General features: G+C 43.8%; 1 protein-coding gene and 1 long non-coding RNA gene across 4 annotated transcripts; both read right to left on the reverse strand.

Moving 5' to 3' along the window:
• Window positions 1-917: 917 nt before the first annotated feature.
• LOC143478478 (uncharacterized) lies at window positions 918-2,141 on the reverse strand. Its single transcript, XR_013121755.1, has 3 exons — window positions 1,978-2,141; window positions 1,817-1,902; window positions 918-1,601 (listed from the first exon to the last, which is right to left on the reverse strand). It is a non-coding gene; the product is annotated as an uncharacterized LOC143478478 (long non-coding RNA).
• A 306-nt stretch (window positions 2,142-2,447) lies between these two features.
• Window positions 2,448-5,593, reverse strand: LOC143478096 (mRNA decay activator protein ZFP36L1). 3 transcript variants are annotated; one of them, XM_076977030.1, is made up of 3 exons: window positions 5,369-5,593; window positions 4,605-4,708; window positions 2,448-4,450 (listed from the first exon to the last, which is right to left on the reverse strand). In XM_076977030.1, the coding sequence occupies exon 3, from the start codon at window positions 4,430-4,432 to the stop codon at window positions 3,338-3,340; it is 1,095 nt and encodes a 364-aa protein (XP_076833145.1). In that variant the 5' UTR covers window positions 4,433-4,450; window positions 4,605-4,708; window positions 5,369-5,593; the 3' UTR covers window positions 2,448-3,337. The 3 variants fall into 3 exon arrangements, with proteins under 3 accessions (XP_076833145.1, XP_076833144.1, XP_076833146.1); XM_076977029.1 differs by lacking the exon at window positions 4,605-4,708 and having other exon boundaries at window positions 5,369-5,592; XM_076977031.1 differs by lacking the exons at window positions 4,605-4,708; window positions 5,369-5,593 and adding an exon at window positions 5,166-5,354.
• Between the last annotated feature and the right edge of the window lie 6,651 nt (window positions 5,594-12,244).

Consider the following 12,244-nt stretch of genomic DNA (forward strand, 5'->3'; position numbering starts at 1 on the left):
CTGATGCAGACACTGCAGACTGATGAATCAGCATTTTTTATATTTATTTTATAAATGAAAATGTGCTTTATTTTTTGCTTATTTGGTTTTTCATTAAACACCACACTGGAAGAGACCTTTTAAAGGACACAGGTCCTGGTATTGTTACAAACAAGGTGATGTTGAACCCAACGATTCTTAGCTGACACATTTTCCCAGAACACAGCTATAGTGTTCGGTTAAACGTCTCGTATCCATGGTGAGTCCTAGGATTACCAGCACACAACATGTTAGTTACGGGTGGACTGGAACTACAGGAAGGCATTTCGACACATTACACACGGAGACAGGACCACACATGGGGACGCCATCACACACAGTGTTACGAGGAAGTACACACAGAGCAGCAAACAAAGACCTACAGGTGCTGTGGTCCTGTTTCCGTCAGAGTGTTGCAAGACGAAATGTTTAAAATTAAACCCTTTTTTAAATGTCGAGGTGCTAACAAGGCAGTATGAGCTCATATGAGGTTTTGTGTGTCTGTGTAAAAACATGTGCCAAGCAGCTATACTTCCTTTTTTGTGGGCTACTGGTATGTACGTACATATGGGCGGAAGTGAAGCAAGAGTGGGGGGGGGGAAGTGAAACTGGTCAGTTGTGGCTCTGCGTACTTGCACAGATCTCCTGTTCAGACCAAACACAGTGACACTTTGGATTAACACACCAAGAGTGCTGGTGACCAGTGGGACACTACAAACCTGGCAGTGCAGTTTTATTGACTTCCTGTACAACACTGTTTACAATCAAGTCCAGCAGCTTCACTACTGTCACAAATGACCAGACACCCACAGGCCATGAAATTCTATTGAGGCCTCAGTGTAGATCTGTAGGTTTTAAAAAAAAGGTCTTATAAAAAGCCCCCCAATTCTGATATAAGATCACCTCACTTTGCCTTTCATTACAATTTTTAAGTTTGTGAATCGAAAAAATGTTGCAAGAGCCCATCTATAGCATTCAATTTGCACAATTTTCACCCTCATTTAAACAGTTAGGCAAGAAAGGTGTCATTATGTGTGTCCTGCTTCTTTTAGAACAATGTTATCTGCTGTTTTCAAACGGTTGAACTGCCCTCTACTGGTAAACACACTAAACTACCTCACACCATTTTCTATTTCTGCAAGTTAGCAAAAACAGCAGTTGAGTTAGTGTAAATATGTACAGAGCATTGTTTCATAAACTAAAAAACATTGTTAAAAGTATAAATTAACTTTTTAATAATATAAAAGTATATTAATAATTATGACTCAGATTATTGAATATTTCACAAATACACTGTTTCACTATAAATCCATTTTCCTCTTCCTTGTTGTAGTTAAACATTTTTAAGTCCCTGAAGAGCACGTTCCCTGCCACTGTCTCCTCAGAGAGACGCTGCTGTATACGAGAGGTCGGAGAGCATACGTTTGACAACCACTGCACAGAATCCTGCCATCTGTTCAGGGTCGCCCATGAGTGGAGGCCTGTGGGAGAATGCATCTTCTTTTGTACACACTCCCTAGTCCATGTTGAGAATGTGTCTGCTTTTGTACACACTCCCTAGGCTATGTGGGAGAATTCTCCTCCTGCACAAAAGAGAACAGTAAGGCACTTTAACCCTTTCCCTGCCACGCCTTAGGCAGAAAGCAGACCTTCCCTAAAGCATGGTCTCTTTCAAATGAACTGAACTGAATCAAATGCCCGTTACCAAGACCAAAGGGTAGAGGAATTCAATTCTCTTTGCATTTTACTCCACAATGTCTCGTCACTTAAAAGTAAACAAAAACAATGGCAGAACTACCTCCTCAGGAGTCCACCAACGTGGAGCAAATATATTGACCCCTGAACTTTTTTGATTGGAGAATACACTCAATTATTCTCCCGGTACTGAAAAAAATGTCTCATGTTAAAACAAATATGCAAATCATTCTAAAGTTATGCTATGCACCAGTGAGCACTTACCCTAAGGAAATGTGGTAGGAGTCAGAGTAAAGCCTCCTCCATTAATAGGTGGAGATATGGGAGGAGTCAGAGTAAAGGCACCATCACTATTATTGGAAGATATGGGAGGAGTGTAAACTCTGAGGAAACAAAGACTCGATCATTTCCATACCAGATTAGATGGGCCAACCCCATGGCCCCCAGGCCAGCAATAACAAAAGGTGTCCACGGCAACCTCACTGGGGGGGGGGGGGGGGGGGGGGGCTGCCTTGGAACCACATCATAAAGATTCTGAAACCAACATGAACACATCCTTAGACCAACTCTGCGGCTTGAAACCAATAAAACCCTGAATTCGACCAAAGGGAAAGGTTCAAACAAGGATTCCTATGCTTCAAAAATAAATATATTTCCCTCCAATTTAAGAATGAATAAAATTAAGGGGAAGAAAAAAAAAAAAAAAAAAAAAAAAAAAACACACCAACTGCAACTTAAAAAAAAAAAAGTTTTATTTTCAGTACAAAACTGAGGGGAAAAAGAATCAATATATTAAACTTGATACAAAGTGTTATGAAAACTTTAAACTTTCCTATAAATACAATAAAATAAATAAAAAGGCATTACTAGCGATAATCCATCAACACCATCATGTAACATGGAAACCTTGTGGGGTCATGTAGAAAAAGCTCCCATCAAAATCATCTAGGCAATGAAATGATCAAAAAATATAAATCACTAAAGTCTCACAAAACCTAATATTACAACACAACAGGATCCAAGATTTCAAAAACATCGGGAATGATATCCAGCTGGAAATCCAACAAATGCTCCCCATTCCAGTCTGGAAACGACCCAAACGATGGTCAGAGATGGAACAAATAAGCTTGATAACTCTGCTGCAACAGTCTGAGGAACAGCTCATGGAAACATTTGATTTTCTGCAGCAGTTTCTAGAAGAAACTCTTACAAAAACAGTTTATTGACTTTGAGAGCCTCATCTCAATCCCAGTTTTAAAAAAAATAATGTTAACAATCTATGGAACACTCAAATGAAAAGACATCATCTTTGGCTTTTTTTTTTACCTTTAAACCTTTTTCTAGAGCTTACAAAAACAGTCAGACTAAATCCATAAGAGGCTAATCAATTGGCCATCAAACAACAATCAAGTTGCAATACCAACTTTGCTCAATTCACATTTCTTTGTTGTGGGGGAGGGTGGTTGATCACCTAAAAGCATAAGAAAAAGATTCTACTTCACAGGTGAAACCTTCAATCCTTGTGGTACACGTACCATTCATTTTCACTCAGAGTGTAACTACAAACAGAAAAGTAAACACATCTATACTATGCGGATCGGTCTGTGTGGGGCTCCTGGAATTTCTAAAGGAAGAAGCTTGTGCCGCTGGTACTGCCCTCACTGCTGAAGCCATCGTCTGGCACAGAGAGTTGGCTGAATATGGGGAGTCTTCTGCCTGTGCCTTCATGAACAGAGGAGGAGTCAGAACCACTCAGGCTGCTGGACGAGCTGCTGCAGCCACCCTCTTGATCCGAAAGCGAGGCGAGAGACTGACTCCTGGTGCCCATGTAGGCCCCGTCGAGCGGACTCCCTCCCGGGCACCCCTCTGGCGGGCTGGGTGCCGTCTGGGACGGGGAAGGGGTGGGGGTGAGTTCTCCCAGGGAGCAGCCAGAATCAGGCGAGGGCAAAAACAGCGATTGGACCTGTCCGGCAGGGTCTGCGTCCTGCCCGCGTCCGAGCTCGGGGAAGGCCAGGGTGAGGAGGTCGGAGACGGTGGTGGCGGCGGGAGCCGGGGGCGAGACCGCGCGGAGGAACGGCGAGCTCGGCACGGAGGTCTCCAGCAGGGTGGAGGGGAAGCCGGCGAAGCTGAGGCTCTGTCTGAGGGGGGGCCGGCGGGAGGCGGGGAGCGAGGGCCCGGGCCGGCCGTGGACCTGCTCGTCCTCGTTGTTGTGCACGAAGTGGCAGCGGATGCCGTAGGGGCAGAAGCCGATGGAGTGGAAGGTGCGGCAGGGCTCCGTCTTGTACTTGGGGTGGCGGCTGATCCCCCGCAGCTCCTGTGCGCCGTGAGCAAACTGGCACTTGCTGCCGTACTTACACACCCCCCTTTCGGTGAAGGTGCGACACAGTTCCGTCTTGTAGCGGGTCGAGGGGGCGGCGGCGTGCAGGACGGCCGTGGAGCAGGGGGCGGAGTTCGTGCCGGACGCCGCTTCGGGTTTCTCGCAGACCGGGTCGGTCGACATCCAGCCGTGGCAGCCCGCGCTTGCCTCGAGCATGCTGATGGCACGCTCAGGCCAGGACATCATCCTGTTCCACCTCACCGACAGGGATTGTTCTTTGTGTTGTGTCCAACTGTTAGATAAAGCTTCTGGCCCGGTTGAGGCCACCATGCAGTAGGGACCAGACTTTTTATTTCCAAAAACCGATGCGGGTAGCTGACAATCCTTGGGAGGATCCCTCATATCTAGACTCAAAAGTTGCTGTAGATGGAAACAAACAGAAGTGTTACACCAGAAAACAGAAGTTTAAGGAAAATTTTACCATAAATCAAGATCAATACATTATTGCTACATCATGATCAATACATTAACCAAGGCCAGTTCTTCTAGTGCTTATTTAGTTAACATTGCTTACCGAGATCAATAGCAAAAGAAACCCTGCGCGCGCATGCAGGCATGTGGTCGGTTCACTGGCTGCGTGCAACAGTAGTGCTGTGTTTAGGTACCTAGAATATTGGGCTATATAGGATAGTAGGAAATCGATCAATCTTTCCGATTACACAATGAATGGTATTGTGAGACATTGTTAGTCGTATTTCACACCGCAGAAAGACTATTTGGATAATACAGCTGCACATTTTGCTAGTTTTTGGGCGATTTTTCTTGCTGCATCTTCTCGCCCCAAAGTTGTTTACGTTCAAATAACTACAGACGGAGACACCGGTGGTTTAAAATAACTAAACACCAAACGGGAGTTGTTTCCGACAAATTAAAAGCAACCTATTATGTATTTACAAATTGCATTTGTTTGTTTACAACTTAAAAAAAAACACGACGCCCAGTTCCGTCGCAAACGCGCGAGCCGCTTGCACGCTAAAGCAGAATTAGCATTAGCACAACTGGCTGCAGTTAACCGCTACCGAGGACGTTCGCGTCGACCATCGAGTACGATATTCCACCACTTACTACAACATACCGTGTGCTACTTGTTGCACAAACCTGGTGAAGTTTCGTCCGTGCGTTAGCTTGCCCGAGTTAAGCTGAAAGTTAAGGCTACCGATGTCTCAAACGTGCACGCGCGATGAACTCATTGGCGGTGCACGCTAGTTGGATCACACGGCTCCAACACCACATCCAACTCCATTCTGCAAAACTAAAGCGAAAAACGAGTTAACCCACCTTGCACAAAACCTCGTCCACGTCCACAAACTGATTAAACGCGTACGACGGCATGTTCCCCCCGCACCAAGCACGGTACTTTCTGTCGCCCGCCTGGCCAGTTGCCTTTCCTCGAGCAGTCCCACGCAAAAGTTATTTTACAGCTCTCAACTTATTGCTAACCACGTGTGTTTTTAACCCCGTGCAACAGCCACACCTCCGCGCACGCTTTCTGTTGTCGCGCGCACACCCGGACTTCGCTCGCGCGCGCGCGCGTGACGTAGCACGGTGTCGGTCGTGAAACCGAGTTTGCATATGTCGTGCTAAACTGTCGATTTTTGTTTACAGCAAATGTTGTAGCGTTTCATGCGCACCTGCTGAACTTAGTTAATAAATGATGTCTTCTTTTGACTTTTATTGTGTACTTTTTATGTTTGTCCCGTGATCACAGGCATGCTACTTTTCTGTTATGGCCTTTGATGTACTGTATTTGTGTTCTTCTGAGATAAATATGTATTGTAATTTATTTGTTTTAAAAATAACTTGTTCCATATTTCCACATTGGCCCTAAAGGTGGAAGTGAAGGAGAGTCTCTGTATACTGTCTGATCAGATCCAGACAAACTGGCTCACAGTGGATTCCAACCCTGCAGTTGTCAAAAGCAGAGTCCATGATCCCCAGAAGATCTTTGATGTGAGTGTGTGAAGGTGTTGAAAGTTTCACCAGCAGGTTACGGTGCTGACATCAAGGGCATTTTATGGCGCCGGCAGACGAGGGTGCTGTGCTTCTGCTGATAAGAGACAAATTTGGTTGTGTGTTACGCTGTGGATGCCATGGCAGTGTAACAGTTATATATAAATAAATATATCCCAGAGCCATTATATAAACAGTTGGATTAAAAGCAGCTACTGTATATATGTCCTACAGAATACAACACTAATGATCAAAAGAAAAATGTGATCTAACACAATCTGGCAAACAAACTGTAAAATCCAAGTACCCCTCACCCACACTCACCTCCAAGGTTTTCCAGTGTCTTTTTTTCAGTGGTCACTAAAAGGCTTCCTTAAATTGTTCCACAAATCACCACTAAGGCAGATTCACAATCACCAATAAGGCAGTTTCACAATCACCACTAAGGCAGATTCACAATCACCAATAAGGCAGTTTCACAATCACCACTAAGTCAGATTTCCACAATCACCACTAAGGCAGATTCACAATCACCACTAAGGCAGATTCACAATCACCAATAAGGCAGTTTCACAATCACCACTAAGTCAGATTTCCACAATCACCACTAAGTCAGATTTCCACAATCACCACTAAGGCAGATTCACAATCACCACTAAGGAAGACTCACGATGATCACTGAGGAAGGCTCACAGTCATAACTGAGGCAGACTCACAATCACCACTGAGGAAGACTCATAATCGTCAATGAGGCAGACTCACACTACCTGACATAGTCTATGAACAATGAAAGTTTTCAGTAGAAGCACATCATAGAGACACATTCATGTTGGCTGTGTGTTTTTCAGCTCTGAGTCACCACATTTGTGGTTTTAAATGTCATGACCCAATTCATATTTTGGCCAAAATTAAAATAATTACATAAATTATTTATTCATGAAGTAATTATCTTCTTGAAGAAAAAAAGATTGCATACAAAATGTCTGCAAAATGTTTGACAAGTCAAGATAAAAGGCAGAAAAGGAGTAACAAAACAACAAAATACTTTATAATAACATTGATACTAAAAAAGGCCCATAACCCATGTGTGGGTCAGGGCTGTAGTGCAGCTATTAGGACCAACAAAACTCTTAGGAAGGTCCATCTGGCAGTTTGTTTTGGGTAGAGGAGCATTAACAGAGGAGAGGGTTGAATGAAGGATTGTAGCTAATCAGGGAAATGAGGGGAGGGTGTGTTAAGAGGGAGGGATGGGGTGACAAGTGGTGTGTGTGTGTGTGTGTACGCGCTTGTGTGTGTGTGCTGGGGAGGGGCACTAACTCCCTCTCCACTGACTGAGCAAAAGGGTTTTCGAACATAATGAGGAAAAAGTTCTGGGGCTAACAATGCCCCTCTCCCCAGCCTCGTCACCCTCCTTCCCACCTCCTCCTCATGGAAGGGGGGCAGGGGTTAGGGGCAGAGGGGGGAAGGGGCAATTGTTTAGGGAAAGAGGGAAGATGGCTGAAAGCCCTCTCTAATCCTTAATCACAACAGTGTCATGGGGTAAAGAGGAATACTGCTTTAAAAGACACCCCCACCCTTCACACACATTCACACTCACATACACAGATACACACAGAAATCTTTCACACATACTGCACAGACCGACCCCAGGGTGCCGGTCATACTCTGAGTGTGGGTGTGTAGGAATGTCTGTCCAGACAAAAATTAGAATTATTAACAAAGATCCAAATCTTAGATGATTTTGTTAGAATTGTTATTGTAATTGTAAAAAGCAAATTATTGTAAACCTCTAAAAGCAAAGTTTTCATCATTCTTTCATTTTACAAACAAAAAACTCTTAACTTAAGCAAGCATTAATATGCCTAACAAGTGCTCACATCCCTTCTGTAACCATTTACATATAGCACATTTGCATACTTCACATTTACATATAACACACTGTCATTCCTACACAGACTGATGTCAGTCCATGCCTAATGGACCATGCAGTTGCAAAGGCTTGACGTTGCTAATGGGAAACCAATATCAGACAAAAATAATAAAACCCAGCACTCCACAATCCAAGTGTGTCAGTGCCAGAGTCGGTAGCGCAACACACCTTCACCCCATTGGCTGTCTCCATCCCATACCAAACATGTAGTTTCACCCCATTGGCTACCTCCATCCCATACCAAACATGTAGTTTCACCCCATTGGCTACCTCCATCCCATACCAAACATGAAAAGGATATTTCACAGTTGTTTCACACAATTGTTCATATGCTAATGGGGAGAGTGCTGGACCACTGCCTGGCTATGTGACAGGATGGCCTTCAATAGGCTTTATTGACTTCACATATAAACATAAAAAAGCTTTGTGCACATGATTCATGTCTATCAAGATGACCTGAATTGTTTGGAGTCAATATAGATAGATAGAAATATAGATAGATAGAAATGTTGTCTTTCTTCATCAACTTTCATCATCAATATTCATAGATATGTAAACACATTTTGTTTTATTATTAATGTTAAGATGTTATTTGTCCTTCAGGCTGTATATCATTTATAAACACATGGTCTGCAGAAAGTCAGGGGTGACAGAGTAGCCTTTTGGTGAGGAGTGCAACCATCAAGCTCACAGTTCTGACACAACTAGAGGCATTTTATGGAGGCAGGTCATTGAGGCAGGTTATGAAGGCAGGTTATGGAGACAAGTTATGGAGGCAGGTTATGGAGGCAGGTTATGGAGACAGGTTATGGAGGCAGGTTATGGAGACAGGTTATGGAGGCAGGTTATGGAGGCAGGTTATGGAGACAGGTTATGGAGACAGGTTATGGAGGCAGGTCATGGAGCAGCACTCTAACTAGCCAGATCTGCATTTACAACAATAAAAAAGCTGACAGATAAACAATCCACTCTGCACTGTCTTGGCCTGGAGGTTAAGTGCCTGTGTGTGTGCATGTGTGTGTTTAGGGGCCAGAAGTCGAAGGCCCGGGGGCAACAAGTGTCCAGTTACCTTAAAGAAAACGAGGCATCCAGAGACCCCACAAAACAGCCACACGTCCACTGAAGGTACTGAAGGCAACAGTAAAGGTCGCCTGTCTTGGATTGTTTACAGCAAACTCTGAGCATTTACTGCAGACAGCAGTGTCAAACAGGTAAAGCATTACAAGATAAGTAAATATCGACTAGGCATTAAAGTTCATCAATGGCAAAAATGGGAGAAACTGTCACAGAGCACATTTGTCACCGCGAGCATTTTTCCAGACTGCATGAAATGAGAGGTAGGTAAACTCATCCATTACAACTAATTTAAGAAGACATTACAGATAATAAGTAACAGTATTACTGTGGTGTTCAAGTTTATTAAAGACATCAGGCTATATTACGGCATTGATCCAAACTGCTGAGGTCAGTTCCTTGGTGCAGGAACTGTCTGAACCAGTTTCACCACCAAGCTGTACTTTTCTTTGTACTTCTCACCAATACCTTCTCTTTGAGAACAAACAAGTTGTTTGGACATTAAATTAAGCACTTTCAGGTACTGGGATGCCAAATGAGTTTTTCAGCAATGCCTTCACACATTTAATGAAAATGTATGTTTGACTGTTCTGTCAGTTAAGAACTGGTGGTGGGTGATTGGACTTTACCCTGGGATCGGGCTCTGCTGGGGCTCCAGTGTCATCCTGCACAGATTTAACATCACAGACTGTGTGGTTGAGATGCTAATCTGGAGGGTAAATGGGGGTGGGCATTGATGTGCCTAAATACTGCAAAGTTACAACATTTATAGCCTCACTCAGAGCTTCAGTAGTGTCCATCTGCTTCCTGTAAAGGGTTGTAGATGTTGTCCGCCACCTACATCCTGGTACCAAGTACACACACACACACTCGAGCAAAATTACACACATGCACACACTCTCAACCACTGCATGCATGTGTCTTTTCCTTTCCTTTCACCAGGGCCAGCTAATCATCATAAACTTCAGAAACTCCTCTAATGAGGTGTGGGTCAGCCCCAGAGATCTGGCTCAGTGCCTTCCTAAGCATTGGCATTGTGTGTGTGTGTGTGTGTGTGTGTGTGTGTGTGTGTGTGTGTGTGTGTGTGTGTGTGTGTGTGTGTGTGTGTTTCACTTGTCAAACAAAACAAGCATGTCTCTTCTCCTGCAGAGGTTTCTCTCTTTCATAAAGGATCTTTTGAGCTTTGCTTAAACTAAGAGAGAAGGCCACAAAGGGATGTTTTAAATATGTAGTTTTTTAAAAAGATCACAAAAAGTTATCAAAGCACTTCTGCAGAGCATCAGGTGTGAGATATCTCACTGTGAGTATGCAAACCCATCAGACAGGCCAGTCATCAGTAGGAAGCCTTGTGTAGTCTCGTTACATCACTCTTGTGTAGTCACTATGGTCACATTACATCACTCTTATGTAGTCACTATAGCCAGAATACATTACTCTTGTGTAGTCACTTATCAGATTATATCACTCTCGTGAAGTCACGTGTTTGATTATATCACTCAGCCCCGTCGACAGGGGGGGACAACCGGGTCTGTTGTCCCGGGCCCTAAGGCCAGGGGGGCCCATCAAAGAGCCCAGCAATTTATTTATTTTTTAAAGTCTATAATTTTTAAATAATCTTGAAATCTTTCATTAGTATAAAATTATGTACTCATAATAAGCTCAATGGCTCAAATATATATGTTTTTTTACCTATCTGCATATTTTCCATTAAGTGCATACACCCCCGCCTCCCACTGGAAAATGGTTTGATCCAGCACCGACTGTAGCCGGCCGGTATCCGCCCAACAGCGGGAAATACAGTGGTGGATAGTTAAAGTAAATGCAGAAATCTGGAGCGCAGAAAAGAAAGGAAAAACATTTACCTGACGAATTTTAAAGTTGCATTGTGTTCCAGGTTTGAAAAGTGCTGGAATTTAGGGTAAAGTACTTGAAAATGCTTGAAATTGTAACTACTTCGTTTCACAACAAATAGCTGTCTGACTGAACAGTTCTCGTGAAGACGTTAAGATTGGGCGTTTTGAAAATAAACAACCATTAAATAATGTGATAAAAAGCGAATTATTTCGAATCATTTCGAGTATATGTATAAATATTTAACTTAATTAAGTTTAACGTGCTGGAAAATATTGAAATGGACCTTTAAAGTGACGTACACGTGCTTTAATTCCACCTTATATAGGTGTATGAACCGTGCAAACATGACTTTGTTCATTGCGCTGAAGCGCGGCGCGCGAAGTTACAAAATTCGAGAGGTGCGCGACCTCGCGAACCGACAGCGCGCGAGACCCTCGCGCACGGGCGGAGCCATTGCGATTACGTCATTTTCGCGCGAACCCTCGTGCCGCTGGCGCTGGGGGGGCGGTCACATGAATCTTTCTTGTCCCTGGCCCCAGCAAGACTGTCAACGGGCCTGATATCACTCTTATGTAGTTACTAGGGTCAGATTACATTACTCTTGTGTAGTACGGTCAGATTACATCACTTTTATGTAGCCACTAGGGTTAGATTGGCATTGTGATTAGGGCTGGTTTTGGGGATAGCATTGGGGTTAGTTCCAGGCCTGGGTGATCCATTTTGGTTGGGATTCCCGTTCTTCAAGGGGCATTTTAATAAACAAGCTGACCCTGTTCCTGCGGGACCCTCCTCACATCTCACTCCAGTGCAGATCCAGAACCGAGGACTCAAGACATCCAACTCTGTAGTTCAGTCCTCCTTAAGACAACGTGACAAACAGCCTGAATACGCCGTCTGATTTGATCCTGAGGGGCAAGGGTTTGGGTGGGGGTTTACGTCCACTGAAGATGTCCGGTTGTCCCTCAGATAGAGAAAGAGCAGATGATCTGTGGGTATGAACTTTTCTTATCATCAATTTAAGTTGATGATGGTAGGCAAACTTAGTCCCTACATGGCTTCACCATGGGAGACGTCTTTTTGAAATGTTGTGGTAAATGTGCTGCAGTCTCTAAAATATAATTATTATTTGCTCACTACAAAGGCTCATGTGCATGGAATATGATAAAGTGTTAAATGTGACAATCAGCTCTTCACTTGTCAGCATAGCTTTCCAAGTGCCATGGTGCATTATAAGTCTCCTACTCTCTGCTGGCAGTCTTGAAAAAAAAGGCGTGCAAAGAGTAGAAAAGTAGGAACACCAGAGTGTCATTCTGGCTCTCTCACCCTCACATAGTTCTGGAAAACTG

Source organism: Brachyhypopomus gauderio, chromosome 16, assembly GCF_052324685.1.
Source record: "Brachyhypopomus gauderio isolate BG-103 chromosome 16, BGAUD_0.2, whole genome shotgun sequence".
In the NCBI taxonomy this organism is placed as follows: domain Eukaryota; kingdom Metazoa; phylum Chordata; class Actinopteri; order Gymnotiformes; family Hypopomidae; genus Brachyhypopomus; species Brachyhypopomus gauderio.

Excerpts from the sequence above, each read along its gene's own strand:
- LOC143478096 (XM_076977029.1), bottom strand. The coding sequence starts at position 5,422 with ATGCCGTCGTACGCGTTTAATCAGTTTGTGGACGTGGACGAGGTTTTG. Across the intron at positions 4,451-5,368 it reads TGGACGAGGTTTTGTGCAAG|CAACTTTTGAGTCTAGATAT; the intron begins GTGGGTTAACTC and ends TTCCATCTACAG.